The sequence below is a fragment of the Pristis pectinata genome, chromosome 21, assembly GCF_009764475.1.
Source record: "Pristis pectinata isolate sPriPec2 chromosome 21, sPriPec2.1.pri, whole genome shotgun sequence".
Lineage (NCBI taxonomy): Eukaryota > Metazoa > Chordata > Chondrichthyes > Rhinopristiformes > Pristidae > Pristis > Pristis pectinata.
The window spans coordinates 99,096-122,489 of record NC_067425.1 but is presented as its reverse complement, the minus strand read 5'-3'; the positions used below and the strand labels follow the sequence as shown (position 1 = coordinate 122,489).

General features: G+C 45.0%; 1 protein-coding gene across 1 annotated transcript in view; it reads left to right on the top strand.

The window, feature by feature from the left end:
* The window catches only part of LOC127581280 (integrin alpha-E-like), a 345,660-nt gene that overhangs the window by 254,526 nt on the left and 67,740 nt on the right, over positions 1 to 23,394 (top strand). The window contains exon 24 of the mRNA XM_052035523.1: positions 22,920 to 23,000. Coding sequence (XP_051891483.1) covers positions 22,920 to 23,000 — 81 coding nt within the window. The remainder of the gene's footprint in view (positions 1 to 22,919; positions 23,001 to 23,394) is intronic.

Genomic DNA, 23,394 nt, shown 5'->3' with positions numbered 1-23,394 from the left:
GGCAACTTGGTTGCCATGGACAAGTTGGACCAAAGAGCCTTTTCCCATACTATACAGCTCTATGACTTCAACACCATAACATGTTTAAGAATTCTCCTTAATCCCACTTGCCGTGGTCATCTCGCGGCCCTTTTTTGATGTCTAATTTGTTTCTTAAGTTTTCTCCTTATAAACTTCAGGTGACACATTTGATACTAATTTCCTACACCTGACGTACGCTTCCTTCTTTTTCCTGATCAAACCTTCAATCTTTTATTAACAAGGGTTTCCTAAACTTATCATATTTGCCTCTTACCATTACAGGGACATGTTGAATCTAAGCTCTTATTATCTTGCTTTTAAAATCCTCCCACTTACCATAAGTTGTTTTCACCCTTAGCAGCTGCTCCTAATCTACCTCTCTTAGGTCCTGTCTTACACCCTAACTTGAGGACCATCTTTTTCCATAACTACCTTGAAGCTTACTGAACTATGATCACTTCCCAAAGTGTTCCTCCACAGACTCTTCAATAATTTGCCTATCCTCATTTCTCTAGTCAATTACAACCCCCTCCCTTGTATACTCCATACGTGCTGCTTCAGAAAACCCTCTTGAAAGCATTTTGTGAATTTGTCCCCCAATAAGCCCCTTGCACTAAGGCAATCCCAGTCAATATTAGAAAAGTGTGTTAACAGGTTGGAAGCAGTTCAAAGAAGATTTACTAGACCAATACTCAGAATGGACAGATTGTCTAATGAAGAAAGGTTGGACGGACAAGTTGGGGTTTAGAAGAGTGAGAGGGAACTCTGCTGAAACATATTAGATCCTGAGGGGCCTTGACTGGGTGGATGATGGGAAAATGATTTCTCTGCTGGGAAAATCTAGAAATTAGAATCAGTGTCCAATCATGTGTGTTACCTATTTAAGACAGATGAGGTGAAGCCTTTTCTCTCTGAGAGTCATGAGTCTTTGGAACTCTCTTCCTCAAAGGGTGGTGGGAGATGTCTTTGAATATTTTTAAGGCAGAGGTAGACAGATATTTGATAAGGGGTGAAAAGTTACCATGGGAGACGGGAATGTAAGGTTGAGGTTACATTTAAATCAGCCGTGATCTTATTGAATGGCAAAACAGACTTGAGGAGTTTTACAGAGCAGGTGGAATAAGTATTCATTTCACAAAGATTGTAGGCTTGCCTACAAGGTAACATTGATTGTTTTGCAAGTCATTTAGTAGCACAGCATGCAAGATATATCACAATCCAAAAGATTTCCACCACCTCACTATCCAGCTGGTGTTTAACCATACAGAGTCATATGAAGGTCAATGCTCCATATCCTGGCAGTGGTCATGATGCCTTCATTCTGCAGTACTGTCCTACCTGTTTTTGAGCCACCACGATAATATGACAAGAGTAATCCACTGGCAACATAGTTATTTACTCAACTGTACAACACATACATGTGTGGCCAACATGCATACATTGAAAGCTATTCTTATACGCAAATGCTAACTGTACATTCCTACTGCATGGACTACTCTGGAGGAACCCTACAGTACTCAGCAGAGTGACTGTCAGTGAACAGCACAGTGGTGCAGCGAGTAGAGGCACTGTCTCACGGCGCCAGAGACATGGGTTCAATTCTGACCTCCAGTGCTGTCTGTGTGGAGTTTGCACATTCTTCTTGTGACAATGTGGTTTTCCTTCAAGTGATCCGGATTCCTCCCAAATCCCAAACATGTATAGAATCAGAATCAGGTTTATTACCACTGACATATGTCATGAAATTTGTTGTTTTGTAGCAGCAGTGCAGTGCAAGACATAAAGACATAAAAATTACTATAAGTTACAAAAATAAATAAATAGTGCAAAAGAGGAATAACGAGGTAGTGTTTATGGGTTCATGGACCGTTCAGAAATCTGATGGTGGAGGGGAAAAAGCTGTTTCTGAAACATTGACTGTGGGTCTTCAGGCTCCTTTACCTCCTCCCTGATGGTAGTAAAGTGAAGAGGGCATGTCTCGGATGGTGAGGGTCCTTAATGATTGATGCACCGCCTCTTGAAGATGTCCTCAATGGCAGGGAGGGTTGTGCCCGTGATGGAGCTGGCTGAGTCTACAACCCTCTGTAGCCTCTCTTGATCCTGCACATTGGTGCCTCCATACCAGGCAGTGATGCAACCAGTCAGAATGTTCTCCACCATACATCTGTAGAAATTTGCAAGAGTCTTTGGTGACATACCAAATCTCCTCAAACTCCTAACAAAGTAGAGCCACTGGCGTGCCTTCTTTGTGATTGCATCAATGTGTCGGGCCCAGGATAGATCCTCTGAGATGTTGATGTGCAGGAACTTAATGAAGCTCACTCTTTCCACTGCTGACCCCTCAATGAAGACTGGTGTGTTTTATCCCGATTTCCCCTTCCTGAAGTCCACAATCAAATCAGATTGGTAGGTTAATTGTCACTGTAAATTGTCCCGAGTGTGCAGATGGGAGGTAGAGTCTGGGAGGAGTTGATGAGAATGTACATAAGAAATATTGGTATTGGTTTATTATTGTCACTTGTACTGAGGTACAGTGAAAAGCTTGTCTTACAAACCGATCGTACAGGTCAATTCATTACACAGTGCAGATACATTGAGTTAGTATAGAGTGCATTGATGTAGTACAGGTAAAAACAGTAACAGTACAGAGTAAAGTGTCACAGCTACAGAGAAAGTGCAGTGCAGTAAGGTGCAAGGTCACAACAAGGTAGGTCGTGAGGTCATAGTCCATCTCATTGTATAAGGGAACCGATCAATAGTCTTATCACAGTGGGGTAGAAGCTGTCCTTAAGTCTGGTGGTACGTGCCCTCAGGCTCCTGTATCTTCTACCCGATGGAAGAGGAGAGAAGAGAGAATGTCCCAGGTGGGTGGGGACTTTGATTATGCTGGTTGCTTCACCAAGGCAACGAGAGGTAAAGACAGAGTCCAAGGAGGGGAGGCTGGTGTCCGTGATGTTCTGGGCTGTGTCCACAACTCTCTGCAGTTTCTTGCGGTCCTGGGCAAAGCAGTTGCCATACCAAGCCGTGATACATCCAGATAGGATGCTTTCTATGGTGCATCGGTAAAAGTTAGTGAGAGTCAAAGGGGACAAACCAAATTTCTTTAGCCTCCTGAGGGAGTAGAGGCGCTGATAAGCTTTCTTGGCCATGGCATCTACGTGATTTGACCAGGACAGGCTGTTGGTGATGTTCACTCCCAGGAACTTGAAGCTGTCAACCCTCTCGACCTCAGCACCATTGATGTAGACAGGTGCATGTACACCACCCCCTTTCCTGAAGTCAATGACCAGCTCTTTTGTTTTGTTGACATTGAGGGCAAGGTTGCTGTATGACACCATTCCAGTAAGCTCTCTATCTCCTTCCTGTACTCCGACTCATCGCTGTTTGAGATACGGCCTACAACGGTGGTATCATCTGCAAATTTGTAGATGGAGATAGAGCAGAATCTAGCCACACAGTCATGAGTGTGTAGGGAGTAGAGGGCTGAGGACGCAGCCTTGTGGGGCACCAGTGTTGAGAATAATCGTGCCGGAGGTATTGCTGCCTATCCTCACTGACTGTGGTCTGTTTGTTAGAAAGTCAAGGATCCATTTGCAGAGGGAGGTGTTGAGACCTAGGTGACAAGCTTGCTCGGGATTATTGTATTGAAGGCAGAGCTGTAGTCAATAAGGAGCAGGAGTCAGCCATCTGTCCCATTGAGCCTGCTCTGCCATTTGATAAGATCATGGCTGATGTGGCTGTGGACTCAGCTCCACCTACCTACCTTTTCCCCATTACCCTTAATTCCCCAACTGTGCAAAAATCTATCTAACTGTCTTAAATATATTTAATGAGGGAGTGTCTACTGCTTTCCTGGGCAGAGAATTCCACAGATTCAGTACTCTCTGGGAAGAGCAGTTTCTCCTCATCGCCATCCGAAATCTGTTCCCCCAAATCTTGAGGCTATGTCCCCTAGTTCTAGTCTCACCTACCAGTGGAAACAACTTTCCTGCCTCTATCATATCTAACCCTTTCATAATTTTATATGTTTGAGTGAGATCTCCTCTCATTCTTCTGAATTCTAGTGAGGATAGTCCCAGGCAACTCAATCTCTCCTCATATGCTAACCCCCTCAAACATAGAATATAGAACAGTACAGCACAGAACAGGCCCTTCGGCCCATAATGTTGTGCCAACATAGCTAATCCCTCCTACTTACAGAATGCCCACATCCTTCTATTTTCCTCTCATTCATGTGCCCATCCAAGCCCTTCTTAAAATCCCCAATGAACTTGCCTCCACCACCCTATCAGGCAATGCATTCCAGGCATCCACTACTCTCTATTCTGAACCTACCCCCTCTCATCTTAAATGCATGCCCTCATGTATTGGATCGCTCAATAATGGGAAAAAGATATTGCTTATCCACCCTATCTATACCCCTCATAATTTTATACGATTCCAGCAGAGCTCCCCTTAGCCTCCACCGCTCCAGAGAAAAGAACCCAAGTTTGTCCAGCCTCACTTGATAGCACATGCCCTCTAATCCAGGCAGCATCCTAGTAAACCTCCTCTTCACCCTCTCTAAGGCCTCGACATCCTTCCTATAGTGAGGTGACCAGAATTGCATGCAGTACTCTAAATGCGGCCTAACCAGACTTCTATAGAGATGCATCATAACTTCTTGACTCCTATACTCAATATCTCAATTAATGAAAGCAAGGATTCCATAAGCCTTCTTAACCACCTGATCTACCTGTGTCGCCACTTTCAATGAATCATGGACTTGCACCCTGAGGTCCCTCTGCTCTTCAACACTGTTAAGGGTCTTGCCCTTACAAGTGTACTGCCTCTTGACATTAGTCCCACCAAGGTGCAACACCTCACATTTATCCGGGTTAAACCCCATCTGCCATTTCTCTGCCCACATCTGCAACTGATCTATATCACGCTGTATCCGTCACCAGTCTTCTACACTATTCACAACTCCACCTATCTTGGTATCATCTGCAAACTTACTAACCCACCCATCAACATACTCATCCATGTTGTTTACGTACATCACAAACAGCAGAGGTCCCAGTACAGATCCCTGCGGAACACCACTACTCACAGGCTCCAGCCCTAAAAAGTCCCTTCAACCACCACCCTCTGTCTTCTCCGGGCAAGCCAGTTCTGGATCCACACAGCCAATTCTTCACTGACCCCATGCATCTGAACTTCCTTGATTAACCGATTATGTGGGACCTTGTCAAGTGCCTGACTGAAGTCCATATAGATGACATCCACAGCTCTACCTTCATCAATCTCTCTCATCACATTGTCAAAAAACTCAACCAGATTAGTAAGACATGACTTGCCCCACACAAAGCCATGCTGGCCTTCCCTAATCAAGCCATTGGGTTTCAGATGTTCGTATATCCTATCTCTAAGAATTTTCTCTAGCAATTTCACTACAACTGACGTGAAACTCACCGGTCTATAGTTCCCCGGATTTTCCCTTGTTCCTTTCCTAAATAGAGGGACAACTTAGCCACTCATCAGTCCTTCAGGACTTCACCCCTGGTCAAAGAGGACACAAAGATACTGGTCAAGGACCCAGCAATTTCCTCTCTCACCTCCCTCAGTAACCTGGGGTATATCCCATTGAGTCCTGGGGACTTATCCACATTAATACTGTTTAGGAGACCTAACACTACCTCTTCCTTGACCTCTAAATGCCCTAACATGTTTCCACCCTCAGTTCCAATTTCTGTGTGCTGCATGTCCATTTCCTGGGTAAATACTGAAGAGAAATGCTCATTCAGAACCTCACCCACATCCTCTGCATCCAAACATAGATTCCCTTCTTTATCCTGAAGTGGTCCTACCCTTTCTCTCGTTATCCACTTATTCCTGACGTAGGTATAGAATGCCTTTGGATTCTCCTTAATCCTACTTGCTCAGGACATTTCATGGCCCCTCCTGGCTTTCCTAATTCCTTTCTTGAGTTCATTTCTAGCTTCTTTACAGTCCTCACGTGCTCTGTCTGATCCTAACTTCCAAAGCTCTACATACTTGTCCTTTTTCTTCTTGACTAAGTTCATCACTTCTCTGGACATCCAAGGTTCCCTTACTTTGCTATTCATATCTTAATTTGGACATACCTATCCTGTACCCTATGTATTTGATCCTTAAACACTTTCCACATGCTCGACATGGACTTGCCAGCAAAAAGGTTTTCCCAGTTTACTCTACCTAGTTCCTGCCTTATGCCATCATAATTCGCCCTGCTCCAATTTAAAACCCTCTCGCTAGCCCCATACCTATCCTTTTCTATAGTTATCCTGAAAGTTAATGAGGTGTGGTCACTGTTCCCCAATTGCTCACCCACTGATAGGTGAGTCACCTAGCCAGACTCATTATCCAACACCAGGTCCAGAATAGCCTCTCCCCTTATTGAACTGTCAGCATATTGGTTTAAGAACCCTTCCTGGATACGCCTAACAAATTCTGCCCCATCTAACCCCCTTGCACTAAAAAGGTCCCAATTTATATCAGGGAAGTTGAAGTCTCCCATGACCACAACCCTGCAATTTTTACACATTTCCCTAATCTGTTTGCATATCCTTTCCTCAATGTCCCAGTGGCTATTGGGAGGTCTATGGTACACCCCCAAGAGAGTAATTGCACCCTTCCTATTCCTGAATTCTACCCATATTGACTCTGTGTCCAAGCCCTCCATTATGTCTCCCCAGAGTGCAGCTGATATATTGTCTCTAATTAGTATTGCAACTCCTCCGCCTCTTTTACCCCCCTCTCTATTCTTCCTAAAACTTCGAAACCCTGGTACATTGATCACCCATTCCTGTCCCTTCCTCAACCAAGTCTCTGTATTGGCCACAACATCATAGTTCCACGTACTGATCCGTGCTCTAAGTTTATCACTCTTGCCCATAATACTCCGAGTATCAAAGTACAATCACGTCTGTTATCAGGAATCTGCCTAATACTACATTCCCTGACGTCAGCCCTCCTGCCCGTTCCCTCACTTACTGATCTGTTGTTCCAGTTCCCATCCCCCTTCGAAGCTACTTTAAACCTTCCCGAGTAGCATTAGCAAACCTCCCTGCCAGGATATTGGTTCCCCTCCAGTTCAGGTGCAACCCGTCCCTCTTGTACAGGTCACCCCTCCCCTAGAAAAGGTTCCAATGATCCAAGAACTTGAAACCCTGCCCCCTGCACCATCTCCCCAGCCACTCATTTGTCTGTGCTATCATCCTGTTCTTTCCTTCACTAGTTTGTGGCACCGGGGGTAATCCGGAGATTACTGCCTTGGAGGTCCTGCTCTTCAGCCTCCTTCCTAACTCCCTATCCTCATATCGCAGGACCTCTACCCCTCTCCTGCCTATGTCATTGGTACCAATATGAACCACGACCTCTGGCTGCTCACCCTCCCCCTTAAGAATATTCTGCAACCGCTTCAAGACATCCAGGACCCTAGCAACCGGAGACCATCCTGGCATCCCTTCTACAGTCAGAGAATCTCCTGTCTGTCCCCCTAACTATCGCATCCCCTATGACTATCGCTCTGCCTGATTTCACCCTTCCCTTCTGAGCCTCAGAGCCGACCACAGTGCTGCTGGCCTGTCTGCTGCTGCCTTGCCCAGATAGGTTATCCCCCTTAGCAGTGTCCAAAGGGGTATACCTGTTGCTGAGAGGAATGGGCACAGAGGGACCCTGCACTGACTTCTTTTTTCTCCCACCTCTCTTGGTGCTCACCCATCCACTACCTAAATACTGCACTCTGGGTGTAACCACCTGCTCAAAGATCCTGTCTATGATTCGCTCAGCCTCCCTAACATTCTTCAGTTCATCCAACTCCAGTTCCAGCTCTTTAATCTGGTCTTCCAGAAGCTGAAGTTGGCTGCACTTACTGCAGGTGTAGTCATCAGGGAGACTATCAAGTTCCCTGAATTCCCACATCCTGCAGGAGGAACATCCCATTGCTGTATCTGCCATCCCGCCTACACTGTACTAAGGGAATCTAGGACTAAAGCAGCAATAATAAAAGGACAAACTTACCCTTCTTACCTGTTCTTTTGCCTCGGCCTCTCCTCGTCGAAGCCTCTTGAGTCAAAGCCTCTAATTTCTCACTCTGACTTTAGCCCACTTCAATGATGGCCGCTCTACTAGACCCTACCTCTCTTTTATGGTTAAACTCCCCAACCAAGGATATAGAAAAAATACTCACCAGGGCAGGTGACTCTCCACTCTTGTCCCACTGCTGCCGCTTCCCGCGCTCATCTCTGGAATTGACCTGGTGAACCTCCTCTGCACCGCCTCCAAAGCCAGTATATCTTTCTTCAAGTAAGGAGACCAGAACTGCACGCAGTACTCCAGGTGCAGCCTCACCAGTACCCTGTACAGTTGCAGCATAACCTCCCTGCTCTTAAATTCAATCCTTCTAGCAGTGAAGGCCAACATTCCATTTGCCTTCTTGATAACCTGTTGCACCTGCAAACCAAACTTTTGCAATTCATGCACAGGCACTCCCAAGTCCCTCTGCACAACAGCATGCTGCAGTCTTTCACCATTTAAATAATAATCTGATCTTCTATTTTTCCTTCTAAAGTGGATGACCTCACATTTACTAACATTGCACTCCATCTGCCAGACCCCTGCCCACTCACTTAACCTATCTATATCTCTCTGCAGTCTCTCCGCATCCTCTGCACAATTAGCTTTCCCACTCAGTTTAGTATCATCAGCAAACTTAGATACGCTATACTCGGCCCTCTGTTCCGAATCTTCAATGTATTTTGTGAACATCACCGACCCCTGCGGCATTCCGCTCACCATTGATTGCCAACCAGAAAAATCAATTTATCCCAACTCTCTTCCTTCTATTGGTTAACCAATCCTCTATCCATGCTAATACATTACCCTCAACTCCATGCATCCTTACCTTATGAATAAGTCTTTTATGTGGCACCTTATCGAACGCCTTCTGGAAATCCAAGTATACAACATCCACCTGTTCCACTGCACTCATTATATTGTCAAATAGGACCTTTCCTTCCTGATTCGATGCTGTGTCTGGCTGATGGAACCACTCCTATCCAGATGTCTCACTATTTCCTCCTTAATGACCTCTTCCTCACGAGCCTGATTTAATTCTTTCAGGATGTGACAAAACACATTGATGAAGGTTGTGCAGTGGATGTGGTGTACATGGATTTTAGTAAGGAGTTTGATAAGGTTTCTCATGGAAGACTCATTCAGAAAGTCAGGAGGCATGGCATCATCCAGAAAGTCAGGATGCGGAATAGAAGGTTAATGGCAGGACTTTTAGCAGTGTGGAGGAACAGATGGACCTTGGGGTCCATATCCATAAATCCCTCAAGGTTGCCATGCAGGTCGATAGGGTTGTTAAGAAGGCATATGGTGTGTTGGCCTTGTTAGTTGGGGTATTGAGTTCAAGAGCTGCAAGGTAATGTTGCAGCTCTATAGAAGTCTGGTTAGACTCCACTTGGAGTATTGTGTTCAATTCTGGTCACCTCATTATAGGAAGGATGTGGAAGCTTTGGAGAGGGTGCAGAGGAGATTTACCAGGATGCTGCCTTGATTGGAGAGCATGTCTTATGAGGATAGGTTGATTGAGCTAGGGCTTTTCTCTTTGGAGAGAAGGAGGATGAGAGGTGACTTGATAGAGGTGTACAAGACGATAAGAGGCATAGGTCGAGTGAACAATCAGAGACTTTTTCCCAGGGCGTAAGTGTGTAACACAAGGGGGCATAATTTCAAGGTGACTGGAGGAAGTTATAAGGGGGATTTCTGAGGTAAGTTTTTTACACAGAGTGGTGGGTGCATGGAACGCACTGCCAGCAGAGGTTGTGGGGGCAGGTACATTAGGGACATTTTAAGAGACTCTTAGATAGCTATCTGAATGATAGAAAAATGGAGGGCTATGTGGGAGGGAAGGGTTAGATAGATCTTAGAGCAGGATAAAATGTCGGCACAACATCATGGGCCGAAGGGCCTGTACTGTGCTGTAATGTTCTGATAGCTTCAAGCATTTTCCTGACTGCAGACATTAAGCTAACTGGCCTGTAGTTAACCACCTTTTGCCTGCATCCTCTTTTAAACAGTGGCATGACATTTGGAATGTGGAGAGAATGAAAATGGGATTAATGTAGGATTAGTATAAATGGGTGATTGATGGTTGGTGCGGACTCAGTGGGCTAAAATGCATGCATCTGTGCTGTATGTGTCTATGCTTCGATGTTCAAATGTGATCAACTGTACAGCCATGTTGGTGCAGGGCTTCCCTCCAGCTGTGCAGGGGGAGAAGCTGAAGAACAGGAAGAAGGGAATGAGAGGAGGCAATCAACATTCTCCTTTCTGACGAGGCTATCTGTGAACTATTCATTCCACTGCGGAACCAGGAAATGAAATCCCAATTCTCATTCAGTGAAAGTCCCACAGGCTTGCCATTTCCCTGCTACTGACTATCATGGTGTCTACTTATAAAAAAAATCAAAAATAAATATTCTAAACTAAGTACATGCATCAAATCGATCCAGTTTCCATCCACCTTTCAAGTAATAACCCTTGTGCACTACCTTGTACTTTTTCTCCACATGCTTTTGCCTGTCACAGTGTTTCTACACACTATGACACCAAAATCAACAGAGTTGTGGATAATGAGGAAGTTTGTCAAAGGATTCAGCAGGATATAGATCAGTTGGAAATGTGGGCACAGAAATGACAGTTAGAGTTTAACCTGGACAAGTGTTAGGCATTGCACTTTGGGAGGTCAAAAGTAAAAGGAAAGTATACAGTGAATGGCAGGACACTCAGGAGTATTGATGCACAGAAGGAGTACAAGTCCATAGCTTTGGGTACGTGCAACACAAGTAGATATGGTGGTAAATAAGGTATACTGCACGCTTTCCTTCATCGGTCAGGGTGTTGAGTCTAAAAGTCAAGAAGTCATGTTGCAGCTATATAAAACTTTGGTTTGGCCACATTTGAATTATTTGTGCAGTTTCAGAAGGGATGTGGAGGCCTTGGAGAGGGTGTAGAAGAGGTTCACCAGAATGTTGCCTGGATTAGAGAGTATAGCTATAAGGAGAGGTTGGACAAACCTGGATTGTTTTCCCTGCAGCTGAGGGACAACCTGATAGAAGTATTTAAAATTGAGAGGCATAGATAGGGTATATATAGTACTTTTTTCCCCAGGATGGAAATGTCAGATACAAGAGGGCATAGCTTTAAGGTGAGATGGAGAAAGTCTAAAGGAGATTTACGGTGCAAGTCTTTTCCACAGGGAGTCGCAGGTGCCTGTAACGTGCTTCCAGGGGAAGTGGTGGAAGGGGCATTTAGACAGGCACATAAACAAGCCATGAAGGGAGGGATATAGACCAAATGCAGGCAGATGTGCAGTTTACATTGGCATCATAGTTGGCATAGACATTATGAGCAAAAGGGCTTATTCCTGTGCTGTATGGTTCTGTTCTAAGATCTGCCCTTGACAAAGCCATGCTGGCTAGCTTTGATTAGTCCCTGCCAAGTGACCATTTATTCTGTCCCTCAGAATTTTTTCCAATAACTTCTTTACTACTGATGTTTGACTCACAGGTCTGTAATTGCCAGGCTTTTCCCTGCTGTCTTTCTTGAAAAAGGGTCCACAATTGCCATCCACAGGAGATCTGGTACCTGACATGGCCAGCAAAGTTGTAAAAATCTCAGCCAGAATCCCAGCAACCCTTCAGTTGCCTCCCATTTGGCCCTGGGGATTTATCCACTGTCAGGCTTGCCAAGGCATTGAGTACCTCCTCTTTATTTATGGAGCCTAGCACTAAAATTTCACTTCCCTGTCGCTGAGTTCTCCAACCACAAAGTCCGTTTGATTTGTGAATTCTGATGTAAAGTATTCATTTAGGACCTCACCAATATCTTCCATCTCCACACACAAGTTGCCCTGTTGTCCTAATTGGCCCCTTTTCCCTGGCTATTCTTTAGTTTTTACCTTAATCCTGTCTGCCAGTAATATTTCATGACCCCTCTTTGCCTTCCTAATTCCATTTTTAAGCATCTCCCTACACTTTTTATACTCTTGATGGACATCCTTCTTCCTTAGTCCTCTATACCTCCCATATCAAGTCATAGAGTCATACAGCATGGAAGCAGGCCCTTTGTCCCAACCAGTCCATGCCGACCAAGATTCCTGTCAAGGCTCATCCCATTTGCCCACGTTTGGCCCATATCACTCTAAACCTTACCTATTGAGGTACCTGTCCAAGTCCCTTTTAAATATTATTAATGTACCTGCCTCAACCACATTCTTTGGCAGCTCATTCCATATACTGACCACCCTCTGGGTGAAAATGTTGCCCCTCAGGTTCCTATTAAATCTTTCCCCTCTTATCTTAAACCTATGCTCTCTAGTTCTTGACTCCCCAGCCCTGGATGAAAGACTGTGTGCATTCACCCTATCTATGCCCATAATGATTTTATACACTTCTATATCATCACCCTTCATATCATCATCATAAATATCATATCATCATCACAAACTAGATTGTGAGGGGGAAGGGAACCGGAGGAGTAGGTCAGAGGAAGAAGGGGATGGGGAAAAGGCAGATCTGACAGGTAGAGAAGATTTGAGGAAGGAGAAGCAAAATACAGGCTACAAAAGTAGTAAGGTGGTGGGCTAAAGTGCATTTACTTGAATGCAGGAAGCATCAGGAATAAGGGATATGAACTGAGAGCTTGGATAAGTACCTGGGACTATGATATTGTGGCTATTACAGAGACATGGCTGACATCAGGGCAGGAACGGATATCGAATATTCCTGGTTTTCAGTGTTTTAAAAGGGATAGGGAGGGGGGGTAGAAGAGGAGGAGGGGTGGTGATACTGGTCAGGGACACTGTTACAGCTGCAGAAAGGGTAGATAATGTAGAAGGATCAATATGGGTGGAAGTTAGGAATAAGAAAGGGGCAGTTACCCTCCTGGGAGTATTCTATAGGCCCCCCGGTAGCAGTAGGGATACTGAGGAGCAGATTGGGAGGCAGTTTTTGGAAAGATGCGAAAATAACAGTGTTATTATAGTGGGAGACTTCAACTATCCAAATATTGATTGGCACCTACTTAGTGTCAAAGGTTTAGACGGGGTGCAGTTTGTTAAGTGTGTCCAGGACGGATTCCTGACACAGTATGTTGACAGGCCGACTAGAGGGAATGCCATATTAGATCTTATTTTAGGTAATGAACCTGGTCAGGTGACAGATCTATCGGTGGGTGAGTATTGGGGGGACAATGACCATTGCTCCATAACGTTTAGAATTGTCATGGACAGGGATAGGAGCAAAGAGGACAGGAAGATATTTAATTGGGGAACGGCGAATTATGAGGCTATAAGGCGAGAACTTGGGAGTGTAAATTGGGATGACATTTTTGAAGGGAAATGTACTATGGAGATGTGGTCAATGTTCAGGGATCTTTTGCAGGATGTTAGGGATAAATTTGTCCCGGTGAGGCAGAGAAGGAATGGTAGGGTGAAAGAACTGTGGGTGATGAGAGAGGTGGAACAACTAGTTAGGAAGAAGATGGCAGCATACATAAGGTGTAAGCAGCAAGGATCGGACAGGGCTCATGAGGAATATATAGTAGCAAGGAAGGAACTTAAGAAAGGGCTGAGGAGAGCAAGAAGGGGACATGAAAAGGCCTTGGCGAGTAGGGTTAAGGAGAATCCCAAGGCTTTTTTCTCGTACGTAAAGAGCAGAAGGATGGCTAGGGTAAAGGTAGGTCCGATTAAAGATAAAGGTGGAAGGATGTGTCTGGAAGCTGTGGAAGTGGGTGAGGTTCTCAATGAATACTTCTCTTCAGTATTCAGCAAGGAGAGGGGTCTTGATGATGCTGAGAACAGTGTAGGTGAGGGTCATGTTCTAAAGTATGTAGATATTAAGAGAGAGGATGTGTTGGAGCTGTTAGAAAATATTAGGACAGATAAGTCCCCCGGGCCTGATGGAATATTCCCCAGGCTGCTTTGTGAGGTGAGGGAGGAGATTGCTGAACCGTTGGTTAGGATCTTTGAGTCCTCGTTGTCCACAGGGATGGTACTGGAGGATTGGAGGGTGGCGAATGTTGTCCCCTTATTCAAAAAATAAGGATAGTCCGGGGAATTACAGACTGGTGAGCCTTACGTCTGTGGTAGGTAAGCTGTTGGAAAGGATTCCAAGAGATAGGATCTATGAACATTTGGAGAAACATTAGGGACAGCCAGCATGGCTTTGTGAAGGGAAGATCTTGCCTCACGTTTGATAGGGTTCTTTGAGGAGGTGACCAGGAAGATTGATGAGGGTAGTGCAGTGGATGTGGTCTACATGAATTTTAGTAGGGCGTTTGACAAGGTTCCACATGGTAGGCTTCTTCAGAAGGTCAGAGGCCAAGGGATCCGGGGAAGCTTGGCCGTGTGGATTCAAAATTGGCTTGTCTGTACAAAGCAGAGGGTTGTGGTGGAGGGAGTGCATTCGGATTGGAGGGCTGTGACCAGTGGTGTCCCACAGGGATTGGTTCTGGGACCTCTACTTTTTGTGATATTTATTAACGACTTAGATGAGGGGGTGAAAGGCTGGGTTAGCAAGTTTGCAGATGACACAAAGATTGGTAGTGTTGTGGATAGTGTGGAGGGCTGTCGAAGCTTACAGAGGGATATTGATAAGATGCAGAGCTGGGCTGACAAGTGGCAGATGGAGTTCAATCCAGAGAAGTGTGAGGTAGTACACTTTGGAAGGACAAACTCCAAGGCGGAGTACAAGGTAAATGGCAGGATTCTGGGCAGTGTAGAGGAGCAGAGCGATCTGGGGGTTCATATCCACAGATCACTGAAAGTTGCCTTGCAGGTGGATAGGGTACTTAAGAAAGCTTATGGGATGTTAGCTTTCATAAGTCAGGGGATCGAGTTTAATAGCCGTGAAGTGATGATACAGCTTTACAAAACTCTGGTTAGACCACACTTAGAGTACTGTGTCCAGTTCTGGTCGCCTCATTATAGGAAGGATGTGGAAGCGTTGGAGAGGGTGCAGAGGAGATTTACCAGGATGCTGCCTGGATTAGAGAGTATGGATTATGAGAGACTAAAGGAGCTAGGGCTTTACTCATTGGAGAGAAGGAGGATGAGGGGAGACATGATGGAGGTATACAAGATATTGAGAGGAAGGAATGGAGTGGACAGCCAGCGCCTCTTTCCCAGGGCACCAATGCTCAATACAAGAGGACATGGCTTTAAGGTATTGGGTGGGAAGTTCAAGGGAGATGTCAGAGGGAGGTTTTTCACCCAGAGAGTGGTCGGCGCATGGAATGCGCTGCCTGGGGTGGTGGTGGAGGCTGATACATTGGACAAGTTCAAGAGATTGTTAGATAAACATATGGAGGAATTTAAGTTAGAGGGATATGTGGGAGGAAGGGGTTAGATAATCTTAGGTGTGGCTTGGTCGGCACAACATGGTGGGCTGAAGGGCCTGTATTGTACTGTATTGTTCTATGGTTCTATGGTTCTCATTCTTCTACACTCCAGTGAATAAAACTGGACAACTCTTGTGTTCTATTTTTCATTTCATTATTAATGCTTTGGTCCTCATTTGCTGAATTGTAAGTGGATAGCCACTCAGAAGGGTAGGATGAAACAGGATTTTTAGCTCTTTCTATGCAGTACTCAGCCATAATCATATTGAAACTTAGTGAAAGGGGACCCTTGAGGATTCTGGTATCCTATGCTATCCTATCCTATCCTAATTCCTTCTATTTTCTTGTGCTCTTAGAAATGGTAGAGATCTACAGCTCCACAGTGAATGACGATCATAAAGAAAAAATCATAAGTAAAAAGAAATTATTTTGGAAAAAACTAATGGGACTGAAAGATGATAAAAGATCTGGACCTTATGACCTCCATGGATTTGCACTGTACCCTGGTTTTCAGTCACCTATGGCTCTGGGTTGCAAAGCCTCCAGTGGTTATATCGACAAGAAAGCATTTGCCAACTCTACTTATAGAGATATACAGTGTGAAACAAGCCCTTTGGCACAAATGTCTATCCCAGCTAGTCCCATTTGCCTGCATTTGGCCCATATCCCTCTAAATCTTTTTTTATTCATATACCTGTCCAAATAACATTTAAACATTGTAATTGTACCCACCTCTACAGCTTCCTTTGGCAGCTTGTTTCATATACCCACCACCCTCTGTGTGAAGTTGCCCCTCAGGTCCCATTAAATTCTTTCTCATCTCACTTTGAGTCTATGTCCTTTAGTTTTAGACTCCCCTACCCTGGGAAAAAGACTGTGACCATTCACATTATTTACACCCCTCATGATTTTATAAACCTCTAAAAGTAGAGGGCATAAGTTTATGGTGAGAGGGGAACTCTACGACTTTAAACATAGAACAGTACAGCACAGCAACAAGCCCTTCAGCCCAAAATGTTGTGCCGAACTAATTAAATTAGAAATCAAATGCCCAACTAAGCTAATCCATTCTGCCTGCACAATGTCCAAATCCTTCCATTTCCTGCACATCCATGTGCCTGTCTCAGAGCCTCTTGAACGCCTCTATTGTATTTGCCTCCATCACTACCCCAGGCAGCGCATTCCAGACACCCACCAATCTCTGTGTAAAAAATTTGCCCCGTACATCTCCTTTGAACTTACCTCCCTCACTGAAAATGCAGGCCCTCTGGTATTAGACATTTCAACTGGGAAAAAGATATTGGCTATCTACTCTATCTATGCCCCTCATAATCTTATAAACCTCTATCAGATCACCCCTCAGCCTCTGTCACTTCAGAGAAAGCAACCCAAGTTTGTCTGACCCCTCCTTACAGCACATGCCCTCTAATCCAGGCAGCATCCTGGTAAACCTCTTCTGCACCCTCTCCAAAGCCTCAACATCCTTCCAATAATGGGGTGACCAGAACGATATGCAATCCTCCAGATGTGGCCTAACTAGAGTTTTATAAAGCTGCAACATAACCTCCTGACTCTTGAACTTAGTGCCTTGACTAAATAAAGACAAGCCTTCTTTACCACCCTATCAACCTGTGTAACCACTTTCAGGGAGCAATGGACTTGGACCCCGAGATCCCTCTGCACATCAACACTGTTCAGGGTCTTGCCATTAACAGTGTACTACCTCTTTACATTTGATCTCCCAAAGTGCAACACTTAACATTTAGCCAGGTTAAACGCCATCTGCCATTTCTCCACCTATATCTATATCTCGCTGTATCCTTTGCCAGTCTTCTACGCTATCCACCACACCACCAATCTTTGTATCATCTGCAAACTTGCTAACCCATCGATCTATGTTTTCATCCAGGTCATTATATATATCACTAACAGCAGAGATTCCAGTACAGATCTCTGCAGAACACCACTGGTCACAGACCTCCAGCCAGAATAAGTCCCATCAACCACCACTCTCTGTTATCTATGGGCAAGTCAATTCTGAATCCAAACGGCCAATTCACCGTGAATTCCATGCATCTTAATCCTCTGGATGAGCTTCCCTTGCCAAATGCCTTACTATAATCCATGTAGACAACATCCACAGCTCTACCTTTGTCAATCACCTTCGTCACCTCCTCAAAAAACTCTATCAAGTTAGTAAGACACAACTTGCCCTGCATAAAGCCATGCTGACTGTCCCTAATTAGGCCATAGTTTTCCAATTGCTCATAAATACTATCACTAAGAATTATCTCCAGTAACTTGTTTACCACTGACGTGAAACTCACTGGTCTATAGTTTCCAGCATTATCCCTATTTTCCTCCTTGAATAATGGACTTCCTCTAATGCACGATCTTGGAAATGCTCAGCTTCGCTTATGCTCAGTTGCTCAGTAATTCCAGCTGCTCTTCAAGCTCTGAAATCCTGACCTTGACTTAAGGCATTTTTGTATTTATGGCATCCCAAGATGTATATAGTTCTCTGAAGTTCCCATATGTTGCAGGACATGCAAACAATGGAAAATGAAAATCAAAAACCTGCAGATACTGGAAATACAAAAAAAAACAGGAAGTGCCAGAAACAATCAGCAGGTCAGGCAACATCGTGGAAAGAGAAATAGAATTGATGTTTCATATCAAATATCTTTGTCAGAACTCTGTCAAATATGTCATGCCCATTAGTCTCAATTTCTATCGAAAAGTCATCTTTCGTTGTGAATTCTTCATATGTTCAGATAATAAGCCTTTAATTTTGACACTTTACCATTTTTAACATACTCTTACTGTCCTTGCTACGATTATATACTTTGTTCTTTATTGCCTTGGTGGTCAGCATACGCATAGTGGGCTGAAGGTCCTGTTTCTATGTAGTACGGCTCTATAACTTAGCTTAGTTAACCCCCCCCCCCCACATACTGTTACCACCTATCACCTACCAGCCTCTGTCTCAACACACTCCCTTCCCCCTCCCCCACCTGTGTCCATCTGCCCATTATCCACCCCTCCCTCCCAATCTGGCCCCACCTATCACCTATCAACCCCTGCCTCATCCCTCCCTCTCACTTCTATATACTGGCGGTCTTCCCTCTGCACTCTCAGTCCTGATGCAGGGTTTCGACCCAATATTGACAATTCCTTTCCTTTCACAGATGCTGTTCAACCCGCTGAGTTCCTCCAGGATATTATTTGTTGCTTGTTATATAGTTTAACGCCCTTTCTACAGTCATAGTGATTGTATTTGCCAAGATATTAGTCTCGGCCAAAATCAAATAAAGCTTATCCAAAAGAACAGCTCCTTCTTTTCCCATTATATTGCCAATGCCCAATGAATCATAGAACATAGAATAGTACATCACAGGAACAGGCCTTTCAGCCCAAAATGTTGTGTCGAACTAATTAAACTAGTAATTTAAAGCCAACCAAACTTGTCCTGTCTGCCATATCCCTCCATTCTCTGCATATTCGTATGCCCATCTAAGAGCCTCTTAAACACCTCTATTGTGTTTGCTTCCACTACCATCCTTGGCAGTGCACTCCAGACACCCACCACTCTCTGTGTAAAAAAGGTTGCCCCGCACATTTCCTTTGAACTTAAATCTTAAATGCATGCCCTCTAGTATTAGACATTTCAACACTGGAAAAAAGATACCGGCTGTCTACTCCATCTATCATAATCTTAGAAACTTCTATCAGGTCTCCACTCAGCTTCTGCTGCTCTAGAGATAAAACCCAAGTTTATCCAGCCTCTCCTCATAGCACATGCCCTCTAATCAAAACCCTTTTCTTCTACACCACTATTTGAACAATGTTTTCAGCTTTCTAACCTGTATAATCCCAAGCTAGTCATTTCCAAAACATTCACTTATGCACAACTGTTTCCTCAATAAAGTTCAATTTAAAGTAGTCAACTTTTTGCCTTCTATATATCATCTGACTGTTCTAAAGTAATATGTGTTCTTCCACTTAAAGGGTAGATTGACAATAATTTCCAGAGATCTGTTTTCTCTTCCTTGGCAGGGATGTATCATTTCCTGCTCTCCATCTGTCCATGCCCAGGAATCTCTTTTCCAGCTGCTATTTTGTCAGACATGACTATTTTAGGCTTTTTTTCATAAAGTGCCGCTTTTATTGGTATTAGCATTGATATTGGTTTATTATTGTCTCTTGTACCGAGGTAAAGTGAAAAACTTGTCTTGCATACTGTTCGTACAGGTCAATTCATCACTCAGTGCATTGAGGTAGGACAGGGTAAAAACAATAACAGAAATCAGAGTAAAGTGTCACAGCTATAGAGGAAATGCGGTGCAGGTAGACAATAAGGTAAAAGGTCATAACAAGTTAGATTGTGAGGTCAAGAGTCTATCTCATCGTATAAGGGAACCGTTCAATAGTCTTATAACTGCCGGATAGAAGTTGGCCTTGAGCCTGGTGGTATGTGCCCTCAGGCTCCTGTATCTTCTGCCTGATGGGAGAGGGGAGAAGAGAGAATGTCTGGGGTGGGTGGGGTCTTTGATTATGCTGGCTGCTTCACCAAGGCAGCGAGAGGTATAGAGTCCATGGAGGGGAGGCTGGTTTCCGTGATGTTCTGGGCTGTGTCCACAACTCTCTGCTGTTTCTTGCAGTCCTGGGCAGAGCAGTTGCCATACCAAGCCGTGATGCATCCAGAAAGGATGCTTTCCATGGTGCATCGATAAAAGTTGGTGAGTGTCAAAGGGGACATGCCAATTTTCTTTAGCCTCATGAGGAAGCAGAGGGGCTGGTGAGCTTTCTTGGCCATGGCATCTACGTGATTGGACCAGGACAGGCTTATTGGTGATGTTCACTCCTAGGAACTTGAAGCTCTCAACCCCGTCAACCTCAGAACCATTGATGTAGACAGGTGCATATATACTGCCCCCTTTCCTGAAGTCAATGACCAGCTCCTTTGTTTTGCTGACATTGAGGGAAAGGTTGTTGTCATGACACCATGTCACTAAGCTCTCTACCTCTTTCCTATACTCTGACTCATCGTTATTTGAGATAGCCCACCACAGTAGTATCATCTGCAAACTCGTAGATGGCGTTAGAGCAGAATCTGCCCACGCAGTCATGAGTATATAGGGAGTCGAGTAGAGGGCTGAGGACACAGCCTTGTGGGGCACCAGTGTTGAGAATAATCGTTGCTGCCTATCCTCACTGATTGCGGTCTGTTGGTCAGGAAGTCTAGGATCCAGGTGCAGAGGGAGGTGTTGAGTCCCAGGTCTCTGAGTTTGGTGATGAGTTTGAATTATAGTATTGAAGGCAGAGCTGTAGTCAATAAACAATAGTCTAACAAAGGTGTCTTTACTGTCCAGATGCTCTGGAGATGAGTGTAGGGCCAAGGAGATGGCATGCACTGTAGACCTGTTTCGACAGCAGGCAAATTGCAGTGGGTCGAGGATATCTGGAGGCTGGAGTTAATGCGTGCCATGACCAGCCTCTTGAAGCACTTCATGATGGTGGATGTCAGAGCCTCTGGTCAGTAGTCATTAAGGCATGTTACCTTGTTTTTCTTAGGTACCAGGATGATAGTGATCTTAAAACAGGTGGGAACCTCAGATTGAAGCAGGGAGAGGTTAAATATGTCTGCAAATACCCCCTCCAGCTGATCAGCACAATATCTGAGCACACAGCCAGGGACACCATCCAGGCCAGATGCTTTCCTCGGGTTCACTCTCCGGAAGACTGATCTTACGTCCTCAATTATGACCACAGGTTCAGGTGCATTGGAGGTTGTCAAGGTGGGTGGTGACAAACCAATCCCCTTCTGTTCAAAACAAGCATAGAATGCATTCAGCTCATTAGGAAGGGATGCGCTGTTGTTGACTATGCCGCCCAACTTCGTTTTTTAACCCGTTATAGCATGTAAGCCCTGCCACAACTGACGGCTGGTCTGTGACTCGATATTGGACTGATGTTGTCTCTTGGCATCTCTGATAGCTTTACAGAGGTTGTATCTCAATTTCCTGTAAAGGTCAGGGTCACCTGATTTGAATGCTGCAGTCTTCGACCAGGAGTGGATCTCCTGGTTCATCCATGGTTTCCGGCTTGGGAACACCCGTTGTCCTCTTTGGCACACAGTCCTCAACACAGGTGCTGATAAAGTCTGTGATGATGGTGACGTACTCACCTCAGCTGGCAGCTGAGTCTTTGAACATGGACCAGTCTACTAAAAGTCTACTCAAAGCAGTCATATAGAGCTCATCTATTTCCTCAGACCAGCACTGTACGACTTTCTGTACTGGAACCTCCCATTTCAGCTTCTGTTTGTATGCAGGGAGATGGAGCACTGCCTGGTGGTTTGATTTACCAAAGTGAGGGCGGGGGCTGGCTTGGAAGGCATCTTTGATGGTTGTATAGCAATGGTCAAGGGTGTTAGGGTCCCTGATGGGACAGGAGACATATTGATAGTACTTTGGTAACACATTCTTGAGGTTGGCCTGGTTGAAGTCACCTGCAGTAATGAAGAGGGCCTCAGGGTATCCTGTTTCAAGGCTGTTGACCACAGACTATAGTTCATTGAGTGCAGGCTTCATGTCCATCCGGGGTGAGATGTGGACTGCCATCAGGATAGCTGAACTCCCATGGCAGGCAGTATGGGTGACACTTCACCATTAGATATTCCAGGCTGGGTGAGCAGGAGCTCGCCAGGACCGTCACGTCCGAGCACCACGAGTTATTGATTAAGAAGCAGACCCCTCCGCCTCTAACTTTGCCCGAGGATGCCGTACGGTCCATTTGGCGGATAGAGAAGCCCTCAGGTTGTATGGCACAGTCAGGTGAAGCAGGTGTAAGCCACATTTCAGTGAGACATAGCACACAGCAGTCCCTCAGTTCTCTTTGGTAGGTCAGTCTTGCCCTTAGTTCATCAACTTTATTCTCAATGGCCTGAACCTTAGCTTGTAGTATGCTGGGGAGGGAGTGTCTTGTACCCACACTGTTTCAGTCTCACCTGCAGCCAGCCCTCTTACCACACTTCCAAGGTAAGTGGCTGCTACTCATTGGTCCTGGAAGTCCTGGAGTGGAGCCACCTGGTAAGTGATTGCTTAAGGACAGACCTGGAGCGGATTCACCTGGAGTGGAGGGTAGGTGATTTCTTCTGGGCTGACCTTGAAGACCTGGAGCGGGTTCACCTGGACTGGAAGGCAAATGATTTCTTCTCAGCAGACCATGGACTGGAAGGTAAGTGACTGCTTGAGAACATACTTGGAAGACCTGGAATGGATTCAGCTAGCCTGTAAGGTAAGTTGTTGTTCCCATACAGCTCTGAAGGTCCTGAAGAGGAATGGGCTGCCCCAGCAGATGTGGGGGTGTCTAGGTGGGCCTCGGCATCATGACACGGCCCCAGGTGCTCTGTAGGATCAGGCTTCCAATTAATCATTTAATGCTCTTTAAATCTCTATTTACAGCAAAAATGGAGGTGGAGATTTTGCTCAATGGACCCACAATATTCCCATAAGGCATGGTTTGAATGTGTTCCTGAAACCACTGTAAGTGATATTTCAAGAATTAATCTGCAGCATTCTGCTTTCATAAAGTATTGTCTTTTTGGGATGTAGTTGCTCCACAAGTTCCTTTATTGCTTCTTTCACTAAGGTTTTTGAGCTACATGCAAAATCCCTGTGTCTGGAAGTAACCCTTATGTCAAGAACAAAAAGAACAAATTGCTGGGAGAAGTTAGTGGGTAAAGCAGCGTCTGTGGAGGGAAAGGGATGGTTGGTATTTCAGATCAAGATCTGCATCAGAAGTGAGAGTGTAAAGGGAAGGTAGCCAATATATAGAAGTGAGAGAGAGGGGTGGAACAGGGACCGAATAGAGATAGGTTGAACCAGATCAGTTGGTGGGGTGGGGGGGGGGGGGAAGGAGGGGGCTGTGAATAATGGG